The sequence below is a fragment of the Athene cunicularia genome (genome assembly GCF_003259725.1).
Source record: "Athene cunicularia isolate RWA chromosome 1 unlocalized genomic scaffold, athCun1 chr1_part2, whole genome shotgun sequence".
Lineage (NCBI taxonomy): Eukaryota > Metazoa > Chordata > Aves > Strigiformes > Strigidae > Athene > Athene cunicularia.
The window spans coordinates 55,783,427-55,802,380 of NW_020799092.1; the positions used below are offsets into that span (position 1 = coordinate 55,783,427).

Consider the following 18,954-nt stretch of genomic DNA (forward strand, 5'->3'; position numbering starts at 1 on the left):
GACCACTGTCTGAAACTTGGTCCCTGTCAAGAACCAGGCTCGAGCACTGCTGTACTGCTATGCTCAACTGTAAAAGCTATTTACAAGTCAGTTCAGGAGTTCTGTCATGCTCAGACAGTTCTTTTGTAGTTTCAGATATATATAAATGTGTAAATGTAAAGCATTCTTTAGTTATTTTTAGGTATTTGTTAATGGAGTGTGTGCTTCTCAAACATTTTGATTTCAAATGGGAAACTCAGTGTGCAGACACTGAATCTCCCAGTTCTTTATTCCATAGAAACATAATTGAAGGTGTTGGAATGGGAACTGTGGTTCAGGTAGTATCCTGAATAGCGGCATCGTATCAAGGATGCAAGAGAGCTTTGAATGTGTCCTGTAAAGTGTAAATGATAGGAACTTTTGTCAGGTTAAGTTAGGAAACCAGCATTTCCTTATTTATTTTTATAATGGGTGCCCTTAACAGTTTAAGGGGGAAAGAAGAAGCAAGTCTGCTGAGTAACATTCTTCAAGTAAGGTAAGAGTTGAAAAGCTTTAAGGTTGCTTCACTTCAAAAAACATTTTTATGTTCCTTTAGCAAGCATATGTGTCTGAAGCTGTGCAGTGAACCAGTTTGGGGAAAAAAAAAACCCACAAACTTTTCTAATTTTGCTCACTGAGTTGTACAAGTGCTTGTGCTAGAAGGAGGGAGAAAGCCAGGGCAAGTGCACCTGCGCTGCACTTGTGGTAGTACTGGATTATGCTGGTTTTGTCTGCAAGAAGTTGTGGCTGAAGGCAATTGCTTGAGGACTTGCATTATTCTCAAGGTGGTTTTTGTTAAACTTTATCTGCTGATGACTGTGGCACTGATGCCTTACAGGTAGATGCAGGTGAAATTACATGCTTCAGTGTCTGTGCAAGTGTTTTTTAATCTTATGTAATCTATTGATTGCTGTCTAGCTATGGGCCTTTTGTAAAGTTCAGAACCATAGGATGTGTAGTAAAAGTAGAGGTAAGGCTTTAAAGATGAAATAAATGCATCTTCATCGTGTGTTTTGGCTCTCTTGGAATGTGTGACTCCCAGGCATCTATGGACTGAAAGTTGAAATACATTGTGAATATATTTCTGATCCTATTTGTTATATTAATCTTCTTCTTTTTGCCAGTAATACAAAATATGAGTGACTCAATTTCTCTATCTGCTTCCATCACATACAGTCGACTCTATTCTGTTTGAAGAGGTGGAACTTTATATTCTGTGTTTCTAACAGGAGTTTTACAGTTTCATGTCATTAAAGCTATACAATGCATCATTGGTTTGAATAGGAATGGATATAAGTATATACAACCACATAATTGTTTTTGTATTTAAGGTGCGTATAGCAGCAAAATTCATAATTCATGCTCCTCCTGGGGAATTCAATGAAGTGTTCAATGGTGAGTATCTATCTGCCCTGTCTTTCTATTTAAGGCATCTATATCCAAAATTGTACTGCTGATCACTCTTCTGAATTTCATGTAGCTTGTATTTTAACAGCTCGCTTGCTGTAAGAGCTAGTTTTGTAGTTTGGCATAATAAGCTTTGCAGTCACAAGATTGGAATTTAAATACAAAAGGAGGAAAGTACCGCTTTTCTTTGTGATGTGAGAATGAGCTTTTTTTTTTTAATCAGTCATGAATTAACAGTTGCTAGAGTTTTAGTTTAGAAGACATATGTACTCTTTTTTTTTTTTTTGCAGTCTTTGACAGACAATTAAATTTTTCAGCAGAAATTAAACTAGCTGAAATTAAAATGATCGTCTTTTAAAGAAAGAATATAATTAAAAATACATAGCTTTGAGTATACAAAGAACTATTCCTTAATGCTGGTTGTGGAAGGAATATTAATTTTCTCCAAACATTTTTAACCCTTAAATTCTGGGCACACTTAATTTTTCTGAATGTACTGGTAAACTGAAAGGAAATTTGAAATTAGCTTCTCTCAAATTATTGTTGCCTGAACTTTACCTAAGATGTTAAGTTTCATTAAAAATTGTCTTGCATCATGACACGTGGGCATACATTTCAGATGAGAAGGCATATGTTTTGTAGCTGTAACTTACAAATATCTCTGATACTATTTAAGTAAAGAAGTTTAGAATACTAAACTTCTAGTCAGTGTCAGACTAGAGAGAGCTTAATATTAAAGAATGTAACATTTTCATAAATACCTTATTCTTCAGTTAAACTGTGACTAGCTGATTATTAGTTAAACCTAGGTTGTACTGCATTTGTGAAATGAACTGTTGGTGGGCAGCTCATTAACCCAGCTCCCTGAAGGTCAATACAATTTTTTATAGCAGTATTGCTATAAACTTTATTGTTGTTAGTTCATAGTTGCAACTACCAGCTCAGTAACAGATGCACGACCAGTATTTAATGAGATTCAGACTGACTTCTTAAAAAAAAAAGCAAGCTTTAAGTTCTAATAGTGTAAATTGTGATTTTGTTTAGTTTGATGTGGGGTTTGAGTTTAAGGGGTGTTTTTTTTCATTTGGGGTGTTTTGTTGTTTTGTGTTTTGGTTTGGGCTTTGTTTTAGTTTTTAAAAGAAAACATACTTCAGATATATTTTGGGGTTTGATTTGTTTTTTTTTTTTTCACTTGCATGATACCTCGGGAATCTTTAAAAGAATTTAAAATGTTATAGCAAGGCTAATGATCAGTTAGTTAATAATCAGTGCATTAAATTGTTATTAAAATAGTGCCTAGTAAATAAGCCAGTAAGTCAAGTACATAAATAACAGTTTACTGCATGGTAAATAGGAAGTCATTCTGAGGAGAGTATTGACTTTATTCTATATTCATATGTTTCTTGTATGATGGTAGAAGAAATGGTATTGTGATATATTGTGCTCTGACTACTAAGTATCATTAAGGAATGAGAGCAAAAATGGTAAGGCTTAAAAAAAAGTAAGTACAACACATACCATATTAGTGTCATCAAAATACAATAACCATTGCCATCAATTAGTGAGAGGGATTTGGTAGTTTACATCTTAAAAGTGAACCCATTTGAATCCTGTGCTGTTCTCATTCAGAACTCCTCTAAAAAATCGTTTGACAGATTCCCAGAGCTGTCACACAGCCTGTAGAATATGGTTTATATATGCTTACCATATTGTGTTGGAAGGAATCCATTTTTGTAGTACTCTCATTTTGTTCAGTCAAAATTACAAAATATGAAGCAGTAAATTTCCTACCTAGTAATCTCTGTGAGTATGGCGTGGTTTCAGGGGATTTTTTTGGTACAGTCTGACATTTGTTATGTGACTGAAACAAACTTCTGAGTTGACTGTACTTTTATGCTGTAAATATCTCCTTTCAGATGTTCGGTTGCTGCTTAATAATGACAATCTTCTCAGGGAAGGAGCAGCCCAGTAAGTACCAAATGCCACATACTCAGTTGCATAAAAGCAAGATGTTTTTCAGTAAGACTTTCACTGCCAGTAAGTGATTGGTTTAAAAAGATGCATGCTTGGCAAGTAAAACCCTGTTATGTGTGGTGTGCATCTTTGATCAAGATTTAATTCTTGGCACAGGAGAGAGCTGTATTGGATCTTAATGATTAGAGCAACTGTTTTGGAAATGAGCGACCTGGATTGTAGAACTAGTCTCCACCTTTTTGAATTTTATTTTCTGTTTCTTGGTAGATGTTAGAGGCACTGAATCTGTAATATATCTGTAATATACTGCCTCCTTAGACCCTGCTTTTATGTCAAAACATTACGCCTACTGTATTTTATGCCAAAATTAGTTTCATCTGTAAGAATGGAGATTTCTGGCTTAGTAGTTTGGATGACTGGAATTTAAACTTTTATCTGTTCCTCCAGTTTCTGTGGGTTACTGTAAAGCTTATGTGTTTGTCTATACTAGGTTACTTTTGAACATAAATAATTATGTAATGGTAACTGGAATCTGCAATATGAGCATTGAATGAACCAGGGTGATTTGAAGAATTTGGGCCTGCTAGATAATGAAGCACTGACATAACTTTTTTGATGCATCATTGCCCAGATTATTAGGTATTTTTAAAATCTCCTACAGCTGCTAAGGAAAAAGATTGTGCTTGATGTAGGCTTTTGGTGTGTTTTGTTTTTTTTTTATAGTGCATTTGCACAGTACAACTTGGACCAGTTTACTCCAGTAAAAATTGACGGTTACGATGAACAGGTATGAATACAATGCAATACTTGAAATGTTCCTTAAACTGTTAAACATGTTGTGGTATTGGAACGTATCTTGTCAAGAAAATGAAAGAAATGCATCTTCCCTGCCAAAATGAGATTATGGCTCTCCAATAGTACCAGTCTGTAAGTTAATCATTTGGGGTATCTAAACAGCTTGAAATCTCAGACTGCTGACCTAAATTCTGTCAGACCTGATTTAGGGCCTTAGAAACAATTTGCTCCATCATTAGTACTAGAAACATGAATTTCTATATTGCATTGTTTGTTGCAGTAAGAGGGTAAGATTGAGGGGTTTTTTTTCTGAGTTAGTGTGTCATGTCCTCCCTTGTTATATGCATATTTTGTTTAAAATATGAGTCTTTGGATATGAGTAAGCTCAAGTTTAATGTAGGATATAATTAGATTTAGCATGGTATTTTTTTCTCTTTATTCAATAGCAAATGTTAACTAAAAATGTATCATGCAGGTTTTGATAACAGAACATGGTGATTTGGGAAATGGAAAATTTTTGGATCCCAAGAACAAGATTTCTTTTAAATTTGATCACTTAAGAAAGGAGGCTACTGATCCTAGACCCCATGAAGTTGAAAATGCCATAGAATCCTGGAGAAATTCAGTTGAAACAGCAATGAAAGCCTATGTGAAAGAACACTACCCAAATGGTGTCTGCACAGTAAGTACTAAATCATATAACCACTGTAGCACTGTAGATAGAAATCTTAAAAAAAAAAAAAGAGGGGGAAAAAAAAAAAGTAACTATTTGTAAACCAGGATGATAGGCAGTTTCAGCTGTAAAGAATTTAGTCCTGTCAAGGGTTCATACAGGGAAATGAAGGAAAGCTTCAGAAATGTAATATTTCAGCTATTGGATTACTAGTGGGTGGTTACTGCAGGTCATAGTGAAAATTTACCTCTTAGTTCTGAAGAAATTTTATTTAAATTTCCTAAAGCATTAAGAACTTCTGTAGACTACTGCAGGTTGATCCTGTTGGTCCTGGCTAGCTGGCTGGTTACTTTAAAAAAAAATTAAAAAAAAAAAAAATAAATCCATACAATATAAATGTCTGTCTTGGCTTGGTTTACTGACAAAACCATCAGTAAAGCAAACAGTTTTGTCTCCATCACATCTCCTATATACCCAAGTACTGTATTCTTACCACCAGAATCAGGGAGTTCTAATGACTTCCTAAAATAAAACCTCTCAGTCTGGACTAAAATAGCATTCATTTGCTGTTAGGAACCCTGTTACTGTTTAAAGTTCAGCAAGCTGATCTAATGATAGTTGTCCCATACTTTGTATTAACCTGATGGAAAAAGTAACGAGGAAAAAAACCCAAACAGTTGTGTTTAGCAAATTGAATTGAATCCGCAGGCAGTCATATGAGTTCCAGCTTCTGTAAAGGAAAGCAGATTGTATGTTCACTGAGATCCTTTTTAGTACTTCTTGATTTTAGGGGCTAAAGCAGAGCAGAGGACCAAGCTTACCCTTTTAATCACCTTTTCGCTACTCTGTAAAGGCTTAAATCATCATTTAATTGTAGAATAACTGGTATCTGAAACCCAGCTGGTAATATATATTGTCACAGCTGCCACTACTATGGGCTTAGAATTCCTACAGTTTCAGAAAAATGAGTTCACAGTATATAAAATTTCAGTTAAGATGCTTGACCTTCAGATTTCTAATATTAAATTTTCTGCATTGTAACATACACTTTAATGTTTCATGTACTGAATATTATATAAGAACTATAGTAGTTATAAAATTTTACAGTTTATGTAACGATGATAGAACTAGATATCTAAGCAGTTTGAGCAAGACAGATACTGAAACTTTAACTCTGGGTTTGTTTGTTGGTTTTTTTTTTTCATCTCTAACCAAGGTGTATGGTAAAACAATTGATGGACAGCAGACCATTATTGCATGCATAGAGAGCCATCAGTTCCAAGCAAAAAATTTTTGGTAAGTTTCTGTATGGATAAAAATACATTCAAATACAGCAAACTGAATAAGTGGAGTAGTGCTGTTACACTGATAATCCTTAGTTCGGAGAAGGAGGTACAAATACGTCTTGCATGTGACTTGTCTCTCTCCACCCCACCCCAAGTTTTTCTGGCGAAATTATGTAGAAGTGTCTTCCTTTATGGTAAGTAAAATTGCAGACTGCATGTCTGCATCTCCTTTGCAGAACTTTGGGAACTTTATAAAACTTTTTATGACTCTTCCAGTTATCACACTGGCACCAATACCTGTTTCTGTGTTCCCTAATACAGTTGCTTTTGCTTGTGTTGCTTCCTTTGTGACTGACAGAATAAAACCAGCTCCTTCTAGTTTGCATGTCTCGGAAAAAAGAGGGTGACCAGAGATTAATTTACTGTAGGACTTGAATCATTAATTTTTGGGTGATGGTAGATAAAGGTGATCTTGGATGAAATTAACTCTTACAAACTGCAACTTGATTTGGCTGAAAGATGTTTTTCGTGGTCTGGATAGCTCAGGAAATGGGCCAAGGTTAAGATAAATGTAACAGTATTGGAACTGGGTTAAGGAAGTATCTCCTAAAGAGAGCTAATATATGCAGTTGTCTGAAGAACTGTATGTCATTATTAATTTATTTGCTATTTTGCATCTGCTTGAAATTATATTAAGTAATCCCACAGGTAACGAATGGAAGTGCAGAAATCTTTGTTTTCTGATTCTGAAGGTGAATATTACATATGCATAGTAACTTCAGCATATGTCTGTATCAGTTAAATGATTTATCCAGTATACTGTTCCACAGATTTTAATTGAATTTGCATAGTTATTAATTTCTCCTGATGACTTAAACGTGACTAGTTAAGTCTGTGTGTTTTGCATCAATATTAAAAGTAACTTAATAGTGATTTTTTTTTAGTTTGAAAGTGTGAATGAATTTTCATATTCCAAATAGTTACTTTAATATCATAGTCTTTAAAGAGGAGGAACAGATATGCAACAACCATTTATAGATGGAGAAAATTTTCCTTTAAAGTTTTCTTTATTAAAGTTATGGTCAGACATCTATGGGTAAATATTGACCATGTTTCTAGGAGTTTTACAGGGGGATAGTCAGACTCTTAATTTTCATTCTTAGCAAGTTTTAATAAGTGCATATTCGTTTGGGGGATTTGAGGATGGAGGAATGAATTCAAAGTTTACTGGGCTTCTCAACTGTATGTTTGGATATCCAGCCCAAGCCACAGCCAGTATTAATTCTCACGGGGTCCTAGCTTTTTAGGCAACCTACTGTGAAAGCAAGTTTGGATGACAGAAAACCAATACATGCCAAAGAAAAGTGTTCTATGGATTTCTGAAATAACCATCAACATAGTAGGATAGGTGGTTTATTAAAGAACATGAAAGAAAAGGAAGGACAATTAAATATGTGCAAGATATCCTAAGTCAGCAGAGGTAAATAAAGTAATGACACTTTGTTTTTAACTTAGAGCATTTCCCACAGAAGGATCCTTCTGAACTTGAAATGTTTTTCTTGGAGTAGCATCTTAAGTACAAACAAGATATCCCAGAGTGGAAATATTGTAGTCATCTTAACTTCAAGGACCACAAAGTGACTTAAGCAGCTAACAAATCTGTTAGCTAGTTATTGAATTCCACGCATCTAAAAACTAATATTGTACCTAAAATATAGTTCAGGATGTAAGTTTTCTTATAATTAATGGGTCCATCTGTCAGGCTACCAGTAATATTAGTGTTCACTGAGTTGGGTGACCCTTTCAGTTTTCTTAGAGATGCCAACAAGCTTCTGAGTTGCCTTATTTTGAATTTTTAGTGATAATCTATAATTTGGATATTGTCTGAAATAATAACCATGTTGGTTGGATACTAATAACTGAGTTTTTAGTATCTAAGATCTGTCAATGTAGATCCATTAGTAGCTGTTAATCTTGAAGTCTCACTCTCTTTCCCCTTATTAAATCACTGGCATCTACACCTAATATTAGTAGAATTGGAACTCATAGTATCAACTTTCCTTCTTTAAGAGCAAACAAAAGAGGAATCAAGAGACAGCAGTGCATTCTTAATATAGCTCTAATGTACTAACCTTCTAATCCACTAACCTCATAACTAAATAAGAAAATGTCTAGTCTACAGGAAAGAACTCAGGTGAAACTACAATCATCCCATACTGTTTTCCAGATGTTTGAAACTCCCTTTAAGCAATTTGGCAAGGATATAGAATTTGTGGAAGGAAATAGTTATCCTGGAACAGAAATGCTAGAAAAGCTGAAAGACCTAGTTACAGTTCAGCATAGCAGAAAGTCTTGCTACTTTAATGTTTCTTCCATTCAAGATTTTCATAGTCTGATGTGAAGTGTGACTTTGACTGATCCAGCAAGTTGTCTGGGTCCCAGAAACAAAATATTGACTATATATGCCCAATGAATAATAAAGGAGGGAGAGAACACTGAAGGCTTTAGGCATTTTCAGAAGTTAAATTCTATTGTTAAAGGTCCTTACTAATAAATCTCCTTGGTCTCCATCCAAAACTGAGCTTAAATATTTTAGGGAACTGTTCTCGACTGATTACAGGCTGAATCTTTAGGGAAAGATTTTGTGCATGTGTTGTTAAATAGCATATTTCATTCTCTGTTTTCCTCTTAACTATTAGTTGTATGTGGGGGAGGGGGAGTTCTTAACCAGTGGGATGACATCTGATTTCTGGTTTATTTTTTTAAAGGAATGGCCGTTGGAGGTCAGAATGGAAGTTTACAATCACCCCTTCAACCACTCAAGTGGCTGGCATCTTGAAAATTCAGGTATGCTTATCTCAAAATGTGTCCTGATCAGTAAAGTCTCTGGTTATCATCAAGGGAGACTTCAGCCAGTGTATTAAATATTCTTAGAGAATCTGGGGACACAGTAAGCTATGCAGAGATGCCCATTCAGTTACGTGTTAGAGACCTAATTATTTACCTATTCCTTGCAAATGCAAAATACGTGTTTAATGTAATGATTCAGAAGACTTCAGAAGATGTATTCACCTCAGCTAGGCATATATACCTCTTTGGTTTCCTGTTTCTTGAATTTGCGGTGGCACAAGCCTTTAGTGAGGGTAGGCTCTTTCTGAAGTAGAACTTTTTTCTTTTCAACTGATAATAGCAGTTGTTTTTCATGTTAGCTACCCTATTGTTCAGAAAGGTGGGAATATGGTTTCAGTCATTCCACCATCTGAAATTTTTGAATTCAGTTCTCCTTCATTCAGAATTTGCCCTTCCTGTTGGCTTTAGAGCATTCAGAAAGGAGATACTGTCCAAGCAGGAATGCAGAAATCTTGAGACCAAAGGAAGTCTGACTGTCATGTGGTAGGCAGGGGTGCTTGACTTCTTGGATTGGTTCTCTGGAATGTGTACACATATTTTGCTGGAGTTGTTTAAAACAGTTCTGGGATCGGGGACTAGAATCTTAGTGCAGTCTGGCTTTTAGTGTAGTGTTTTGTTATATTTTTACAAGACATAGAGTCAAGTTACCTTTTCTTGCTTTTTCTGTGCCCCTGTGAGTTTTGCACTTTATTACTGTTCAGTGATGACTTCAGAAGGAAGATGGAATTAAATGTTTTTCTAGCCATAGCCTCAGGCTAGGATGTTATTTTAGGATGTGGTAGCTGTGTTCAGATCTACCCAAGCAGGGAGTCTGAATGTGATTTCCCATTCTGGGGGAAATTCTGTAACTGGAATGATAGTCAAAATGTGGAGAGCCATTATTATTGTTGTCAGATCAAGACTGTTATGGTAAGCATGCAAAGTAACTTCTAGGCTTCTCAAGACTTTGGGATAGTCTAAGTAAACTGACACTTAAATCCAGCTTGCAGCAAAACAGGCATTTTCTCCACAGCATGTACTTTTGGTTAAATGTCTTAAGAGATTTTCCATAACAAGTAGGCAGGTCTCTACCTAATTCTGTGAAAGGATAGCCTAGTAAACAGCCTGGTTTAGTCAGGTTTTAAACAATATCTCGATTTGGGTATCAGCTGATCTTGTCTCTTACTATTTCACATAATTAGTCAAGTCATTATTTACATTTGCTAAAGTCTCTGTCCAGGGGAGCAATGAAAAGTTTTACTTTTTTTCTTGTATAGTTCCTATACAAGAACTTCTTGATAGGAACTATTCCTTGGTCATTTCACCAAGGAATTTTGAACTCAGTTTCAAATTTTTAGAAATTGTGTACAATTTCTTCAGTGTATGTGGGAGTGCTCCCCCTTTCCCTCTCCAAACAAACAAAAAAAAGTGTTTTAATTTTTTAAAGGAGCACAAATAATCTAGAATATGAACTCAATACATTAGTAGAATTTCAGAGTACTGAAATCTCAGTGTTATTTGCAGAATCTTTATGACAGCAATACAGCCATTGCCCTGCTTCTGCTAAGATCTGTTAGTATAAGTTGGGGGAAATTCCAGCATCACCTGCTGTCTTCAGGTGTCCTCTGTATTTTTAAGGTCACTTGCACAATTTTCTTCGTTCTTAAATTCTATTAATAAATTCTAATATAGGAGATTCTCACCTGTCTTATTCTCTTCCATTGCTTAATTTTCTTTTAATTATATGTAACGGAAATACTGCAACAGCAGAGCCTTTTACTAAAACTAAGTCCCTGTGGTGCTTGGCATGCTCCAACTGTGCATGGAAAACAACTGATAAGTGTACTGGTTACTAATTTTATCTCTTAGATAATGTGTTATTCTCATCCCTCCTTAGTTAACCTTTCCAAGAGGTTCTGTTCATAAGCATCATCCTTCTTGTAGTCTTCTGAACCCAGACCTAGAGTTCTAGAAGGATGTCAGCAGTGAGGTATAGTACAGAACAGTTGCTTCTCATATTTTGTATACCCCATCCCCAAATTAGATTTTACTCTTCATCCCTGCTAAGTTTTTAGGCCTGAGTGTTTGTGAAGAATGTGACTCAGTGAGGCAAATGTTTGTGTTGTTGGCCTCAGAGCACAGGGGAGGTTTGGGCCCTCTGCAGTGGATTGTGACAGAGAAGGGGGATGATATGTACTGCTTTGTATTCTGTTCTTTTGTTGGCCGGTCTCAGAATTTTGCACTGAGTAAGCACTTCTCATCTTTTAGGAACTGGATTGAAAAAGGCTAGCAGAAGTTTCACCCAGTAGTCTTGAATTGAGAATAAGCTTATTTTATGGTTAGGATGATACCTTTTCTTGAAAAACAACTATTTGACAATAAGCAAAATAATAATATAAGATGAATCATAGGAAGTAATGTTCTGATCTAGGAAACCTACCTTTTGCTTAGGTATTATAGTTGTGTCATGTTTTCTCTAATGCTGCTTATAAAATTGAGGGTCTCTGACACACATGATCATAATGTATATGAAATGATAGTGTTGTGCATTAATACTGATAGTATTGTGCCTAATTATTAGTTATTAATGTGCATTAATGATGATAGTATTGTGCCTAATAGGGTGAGAGACAAATGTTTCAATTCCTTACAACATCAGCTATGTTGACTTCAAAGATCTTTTACAATTTTGATGAAGATGCCTCTTGAGATGTCAGTGAGCTGCATAACTCTTCTGTATCAGTTATTGTGAATAATTACATGTAACTTTATATATGCTTCTTATTTTTTAAAAATTTTCCAACAATTGCATTCGAAACTCAATGTTTTCAGATTCTTCCCAACTGAATTTAAGAATATTGGAGTTAGCTTGGGTAGAGTTTTACTGGTGTCCTCCTCCTGCAAAATAATGAAGGCGGCTGTTCTATAGATATAACATTTCAGGAATAAATAGATTTCATTCTTCTTTGCTGTCTAACCTCGGCAAACTTTGACCTCCAAATGCTTCTTTGTCTAGATAAATACCAGCTTTTGTTATAAGCCAGATTTAATAGAGGAAAATATCAAAACCAGGCAGATCTAGAAAGGGAAGCTTAATGTTGCGCTGTCACTAGAAAACAGCTTGGGTGAAGCAGCAAACAACTTCACAGTATCCTGAAGCCTTGTCAAAACTATTCTTGTTTTAAATATATCTTCATCATTTCAAGAGTTTCTATTAAGGTCACATAAATAATATATTGTTGTCTTCATGATGTCAGTCAAAACCTCAGCTACTTTGCATGAAATAATACTAATATTACTTAAGGCACATCAACACAAAAATGTTTCCAGAGTAGTTTCTTTACATTGCTCCTCAAAAATATTTAAATTATAAAATGTCTTAGTTTTCCTATTGGTTTTTGTTGTTCTGTAACATTTTGTGTGGTTTTGATTTTTATAGGTTTGTTATTATGATAAATACTACAATACTTTGATTTTCCTGTCTGTTGCTGGTCTATAACATTTAATATGAGGTTCTTTGTTTAATTTTCTGTAGGTTCACTATTATGAAGATGGTAATGTTCAGCTGGTGAGCCATAAAGACATACAAGACTCTCTAACAGTGTCTGTAAGTGAACTTTAAAGACCTTAGTGTGTCTATTGAAGTGACTTTTTAATTTAAAAAGAGAAACAACCTTAAAGTTCAGAAGTTTGGAGACTAGTTTGCTCTTCTTCATTAATGGGGATTAATGTTCTAATTTTTATATATTTTTTAAGTAAAATTTACTAGTTTCACCTAACATGTAGTTACTATTTAGAAAAAATAACTTGTGCTCGCATGTGACTTATATAAACTAAATTAACTTGGATCATAATGCCTCAATTAGCTTGCTGTCTTTTTGCACTTCTATTTACAGGTCACTCTGCAGACCAATGTTTGGTATTAATTTTTTAATATGAAGGAGATTTCAGTTATAATATCCCACTTTAGTGCAATCTCTACAAGGTTGCTTCTCTTGCTCACTGCAAGAAGACCAGTATGCTAAAAATAATAAACAAATGGCTACCACGTGAGAAGCAGTAGTGGGTATTCTCCCTTCATTTCTTTCCTGTCTGTAACTGGTGCTGTCAACCTCTTGCTTTTCTGTATAAAAAGCCCCTTCAGAGATGCTTTGCCTTGAGAAGAGTAACACCCTTCACATTTAAAACATTGGATTTTTCATCTTTTTTCCAAATGGATCACTATAGTAATGAAGAGCAGACAGCAGAAATAAAAGTTGTTTAGAAATGGTACCATATGCAGCATTACTAATTCTTAAAGGATACAACATGAACTCCTATTACTTTTGAAATAATGGTTCTCTTGCCTACTGGAAATGGTATTTATAAACAGTAAGATTTTCTGTTGGAGTGTTCTTTAATAAGACTTAAGCCAGTGAGGTTAAACTGGCAAAGGGAAATTGTAAAAGTGAACAGTAGAATTATTTTAATGATAACAACTAGTAGTGACTAGTTTGGCTCAAAAGCTTAATTCATCAGTGAAGGTTGTTGTTTGCAACTATAAAGCAAGGCTTGTTGGCTTTTCAGTTGCAATAGCACCATAAAGAAAGTGGGACTGTGGTACCAGCTGATAAGTCTTCTGGAGCTGTAGATATAAAATTACTTTTGACCCCCTAAGGAAAGGGGGTTTAGTCATTCAACTAAGAGTTGCTTCAGGGAAGGTTATGTGGAAGAAGTTCTTCTTTCAGTAGCTTTTGCTTCACTTTCTATTGGGAAGAAACTTAATCCTGTTCCTCAATTGAGTAAAGCAGCAGAAGACTGATGAGTAGAAAAACATCATTTACATAATTTTCCTATCTCCTGCCAGAACAAAAGCAAGTATGCTGCTGGTTACCAATTTTTAGTCTGGCTTTGAGCTTCATAGAGGGCAGAGGCTGTAAAAGTTCTTATTTCACACAGATGGAATGGTAGGTAGATTAAAAGGAGCCCCGATGACTACTCTTCTTTGTTGTTTGGCAGAGAAGCAATTTTGTACTATCAGTAGGCACAACTGAAATAAATGATTCAAGAGTTCTCTTCTTGCTAGAGCTATGAATAATTTTGCTGAAGGTTACTTTTTTTTATCCCTAATTTCTCTGAGCCAAATAAGACCTCATACCCCTAATTTCTTCCTTTTATTAGCAGAGCCTTTGAAATCATTGCCTCAGTTCACTGAAAAGTCAAAACATTTTCATTTGTTCTACTTGGTCTCTACCTCCTCCTTCATCTCTCCACAGTGTCCAGGAATGCTTTCACAGCTGTTAGGTGCAGTTTCACTGAAACTTTGAAGCAGTTATAGTTGAAGCTGCCATCGCTTTCTCCCAGTCTTTGCCATTGTAGAAACAAGGGATCACATGGGGGATGAGCTTTCTTAACTTTGAACAGCTTCTGAAAAAGTACCCTTAGGAACGTCTCAAACACCAAGTTGGAAGTTTCAAAATCCATGAACCCTCACTTTGTTCTTGAGACTTCTTTTGAGCGCCTCAGCTAATTTGTCTCCAAATTGACTGATGGGTCTTTTTTTTAATTTTTAAAACAAACATACACTTACATACTTAAGGATGAGGCAGGAAGCCAAAAAACTGTTTATCAGTCATGATGAAATTTGGATATTTTGGTGTGTTGCACCCTCATTTTTGCAAGATATCTTGCGGATGTGTTTATAAGATTAGGTATATAAAGTCTAGTGTTTGGCTTGGCTTAGTTTCCAGGTTCAGAATGTTCAGAGGTAAACAATTTTGGTTTGTTTTTTTGGTTGTATTCTCCATACTTCTGGGTTAGCTGGTGTTCTTTAAGTTTTCATGAATTTCTACTGGAAATTTAACATTGATAATGTTAATATCTATATTTCCTGTGTTTGAGATTTGTGTGTATGCCTTGTCATATTTCCAAATGCTGTTCTGTTCCATATGTCTCTTTTATCTTACCATAGAATTTTTAATCAAAATATTTTAATGAGTTCCATGGTAATCTTTATGCTTGTTGCAGTTTGCCTGTTTTTATTTTTTAATATAATAATAATATAACTATAATAATATTGTGGCATATACCTTTTGGATGAATGTTTTGTTCAGTTTTGTTTTAGCCACTAAATGGTCATGTGTTCTCATGGAGTCTACCTGACATCACTCATAACTATAGGAAAAAACATAATTCAACTGGTCTTAAAATCATGCTGTACATCAGACCTAATTAAAATGCTTTTTTTCTAGAATGAAGCCCAGACAGCAAAGGAATTTATAAAAATTGTAGAGGCTGCAGAAAATGAGTATCAGGTATGTTGGAAACAAACACTATATCCTTACTCATGTATAACATAACATTACCATATACTTAACCAAGTAATTCTTTAATTCTTCCTAGTAAGCTTTTGATATTAAGATAATGCAGTTCCATATATAAAGACTGCATGCTGCTATTCACTGTATCCTCCCTTTCCATACCTTTTGGTGGTTGCAACTACCTACTTAACATTACATCAGAAGTTATTTTTTTGGGAGCTGAAAAGTCCCTGGCATGATCAAAAATTCTGATTTCTTTCAATATTAGTGCATTCCTTAAGTGGAATTTTTGTACAGATTCTGTTCAGAGGCTAATCTGTTAGCTCTGCTAAATATGACTATAAGCACTATCCATTTCAATTAGTCACTTTAAAGTTAGAAAATTATAACTGTTCTGTAGAAGTGGATTAATGTTCATTTCGGTCTTGAACATAAGATATAATTTCAGACACCATGTTCCGTCAGTTTTAAAAAAACTTTAATAAAAATTTACTAAGTATGTATCGTATGCATATATTCAAGTTCATATGATGATGTGGACTGGCTCTAGCATCCTCACAGAAAAAACAGTGGAAAACTTCGGTGTCTGAAATTAATGATGTGTGAGCTAACTCCGATTGGTAGTTTGTTCATGCTGCTGATTAACCACACTGCAGTTTGCAGAAACACCTAGGCTATGGCCAGTTTATTGCATCCATCTCACTAATTTTCTTCACACAGTTTCATTCTAGATCTAACAGCTTTCCTTCATAAAATATCTTAATTTAGCATGTTTTTATTAAGCCTGTTTAAGAAGTAACAGACTACTCAATCATTTAACTTTTTATATAAAAACGTTTTAGTTCTGTTTTTCATGTGTCTTTATTTTGTATGACTTTGTGTTTAACAGACTGCTATCAGTGAGAATTATCAGACTATGTCAGACACTACTTTCAAGGCCTTACGTCGACAATTGCCAGTTACCCGCACCAAGATTGACTGGAACAAGATCCTTAGCTATAAGATTGGAAAAGAGATGCAGAATGCTTAAAGTGAACGTTGCATGACTGGATCATTTTAGTGTCCTTGTATACAAATAAAAATTATTACAAAAAGTATATGGAACTGTCAAATCACCCAGTCAGCATGGGCTTTTGCCATTGAAAATCACTGTAAGTAGTTTGGTTAGAGCACAAAGCTTAGCTAATTGACTTTTTTCCTTTTTCTTTCTTTTCAGAGGGTTGCAACTTCAGTATAGCTGAATATCTTCCTTTAGAGTTTCTGTTGTAACTTTATTTTTTTATAATGAAGAGACCATGCCTTTAGTTTTCAATTACACATTAAGAACAGTTTGAAAAATATTTTTGCATATGATAACCCTTTCTCTTGCTTTCATGTGAAATGGACATCTTCCCAAATTTGCTGGATTTCTTGTGGAGATCACTGATGTGCATTTCTTGGTCAAGGTCAATATGGAGTTAGCCTTAGGTGCTGTTTTTGAAATCATCTATCCTTTCATTGTCTGTAAAACTGGGAAAAGCATTTTCTATATCATTTAAACCTTTCAGAATACTTACTTAGCTAGCTCCATGGTAACTAAATTTTTTTTTTTTTTAAAAAAAAGGCCAAGGTGTTTTGAAATTAAATAAAAGTACTTATTTCAGAAATGCATTTAATGCTTTGTTCCTGAGAATTGCTTAAATGAGCTCAAACTCCATCTACCCTTGAGGGTTTTTTCATAAAGCCACAAATGTATTATAACAAGGCATATGTAATATATATAATCCTGTACTCATTACTATGTTAGTTTATTTTTTTCTTGGATTGAAGTGTACTAAAATTCAATGTGACATTAAAAGGCAAATTTTCTATTTATTTGAGTATCAGATTGCTTCCTGATATAGCCTATTTTTGGTGGTTTTATATATTTTTAAGATACTGCTTAGAACAGCCACAGACTTGTGGCCTATTGGCTATTCTCAATGTATTTGGAGATGCTGTAATATCATCATCCATTGTTTCCATTTGCATTTTTAAAATATCTATACATATGTAAGTCTACTTAAAACAGGTATCTTTTGGCTTCTTATTGGCTACAGATGATGGAAGAAAAAAATAATACATTTTTCTGGAGAATCCTTTCCCTGTCTGATATATCTTGTGTTGAAAATGGATGTCAGGTATCAAAAAACACAGACTTAATTACAAATGAGCTATAACATTTCTATGAAATACATAGATTAATTTTTAATTGGATGAAAACCTGTTTTAAAACATGCTACCTAATTATATGCTCATGATGGAAAATTAAACTGTTGGGTTTGGGGTTTTGGTTTTTGTTTTGTTTTTTTGGGGTTTTTTTTTTTTTAGAAAGCAGGTATTTATGCACACTCCTAAACCAGTAAAACTTACACAAAGGTTTTATATCTTTGTTTATAGCATGATTCAATTAATTACCTTAAACTGTTAAATTACAGCATAGCAAGAGAAAGAGTCTGGACTTGTACTAAGTATAAAAATGTACACACAAAGTAGTTTACTGTTTGAATTGTAATAGCAATACCCCTATATTCTGTTCTTCAGTGCTCTCTTATAAAGGGGTATAGAAGTAACCGAGCTTCTTGAAATTGCTGCTACTTTACAGTACTAAACTGTTTAGTAGAAGAGTGAGATTTGTTCTACCGCAGTCTTCCTGGAGAGTTGCCCTCTTAATTGTCTTTGTAGATCAGCTGTTGAACCAATGTTGTTCTTTAAAAGAAGGTTTATAAAAGCTGTATATGAGCTAGTAACAGATGCTGAGTCACTGTCAAGTCAGGCTGTCAGTCTTTACTAAGATCTAAATACTAACCTTGTTTGAAGAATTTCTTCAGCATATTTAAGAACAAGCTAAAATGAAAAGGCAATGAATTGACAATTAGGAGAACTGTTAATGGGCAACAAAGGTGCAAATAACTTTTCTAGCTGTTAGAATATTGCGTATGACCGGAATCGGCACTGGCTAAAAGTCAGAATGCTATTTTTCTTACCTGAAATAAAAAGCTAGTTTTAAATATATTCCTAATAAAGAGGTATTTTACTGTGAAGTACTCTATTACTATGTTTCCCTCTGTTTATTCAGTCCTGTGATAGTCTTAATTCCATATCTTCAAAAGAATAGCATCTTACAGGTTCAATTCTACCAGTAGGGTGACATAAGTAGATTTGTATTACTTCTATTTTTTTCTATTGTGTTAATTTTTAGTCTGAGATGATTTTACACCTGGAACATCAAATTTATTAAGTTATAGCTTCAATAAAGCAATTTATAAGTAAATCAACTATTCTGTTACTTTTTAAAAATGGTATGCTGTATCATATTTAGGGGTAATGGTTCCCCAGATGAAGCTGACCCGAGTATCAGCTGAGGCACATGGTACATTTGGAGTTACTCATTTTTCTCAAAATTGTGGATGTCACTTGCACTTCTTTTGTTTCTATCCTACCCCTTTTAAATTGGAGAACTTTAGAGCTTGCTTGGTAGGCTTTAGGGTACTTTGTGTAGGTAAAGCACTTTCTCTGATAAATTTTGCTGTGGCAATTGTCTTAATGTGAATTACTATTTGTTCATATTCTATTTTTAAATATAAAGACAAGC

General features: G+C 34.5%; 1 protein-coding gene across 1 annotated transcript; it reads left to right on the plus strand.

Annotated features, from left to right (window-relative positions):
- Positions 1–1,304: 1,304 nt before the first annotated feature.
- Positions 1,305–17,353, plus strand: CAPZA2 (capping actin protein of muscle Z-line subunit alpha 2). The gene is made up of 9 exons (XM_026867629.1): positions 1,305–1,413; positions 3,342–3,393; positions 4,123–4,186; positions 4,670–4,876; positions 6,084–6,163; positions 8,922–9,000; positions 12,578–12,649; positions 15,273–15,335; positions 16,231–17,353. The coding sequence occupies exons 1-9, from the start codon at positions 1,305–1,307 to the stop codon at positions 16,369–16,371; spliced, it is 867 nt and encodes a 288-aa protein (XP_026723430.1). The 3' UTR covers positions 16,372–17,353.
- Positions 17,354–18,954: the final 1,601 nt, after the last annotated feature.

Bases quoted from the DNA above. Each gene is read 5' to 3' on its own strand.
- CAPZA2 (XM_026867629.1), top strand. From the start codon at position 1,305: ATGGATATAAGTATATACAACCACATAATTGTTTTTGTATTTAAGGTG. The intron at 4,187-4,669 runs GTATGAATACAA...TGTATCATGCAG, and splicing joins TTGACGGTTACGATGAACAG to GTTTTGATAACAGAACATGG. The intron at 6,164-8,921 runs GTAAGTTTCTGT...ATTTTTTTAAAG, and splicing joins TTCCAAGCAAAAAATTTTTG to GAATGGCCGTTGGAGGTCAG.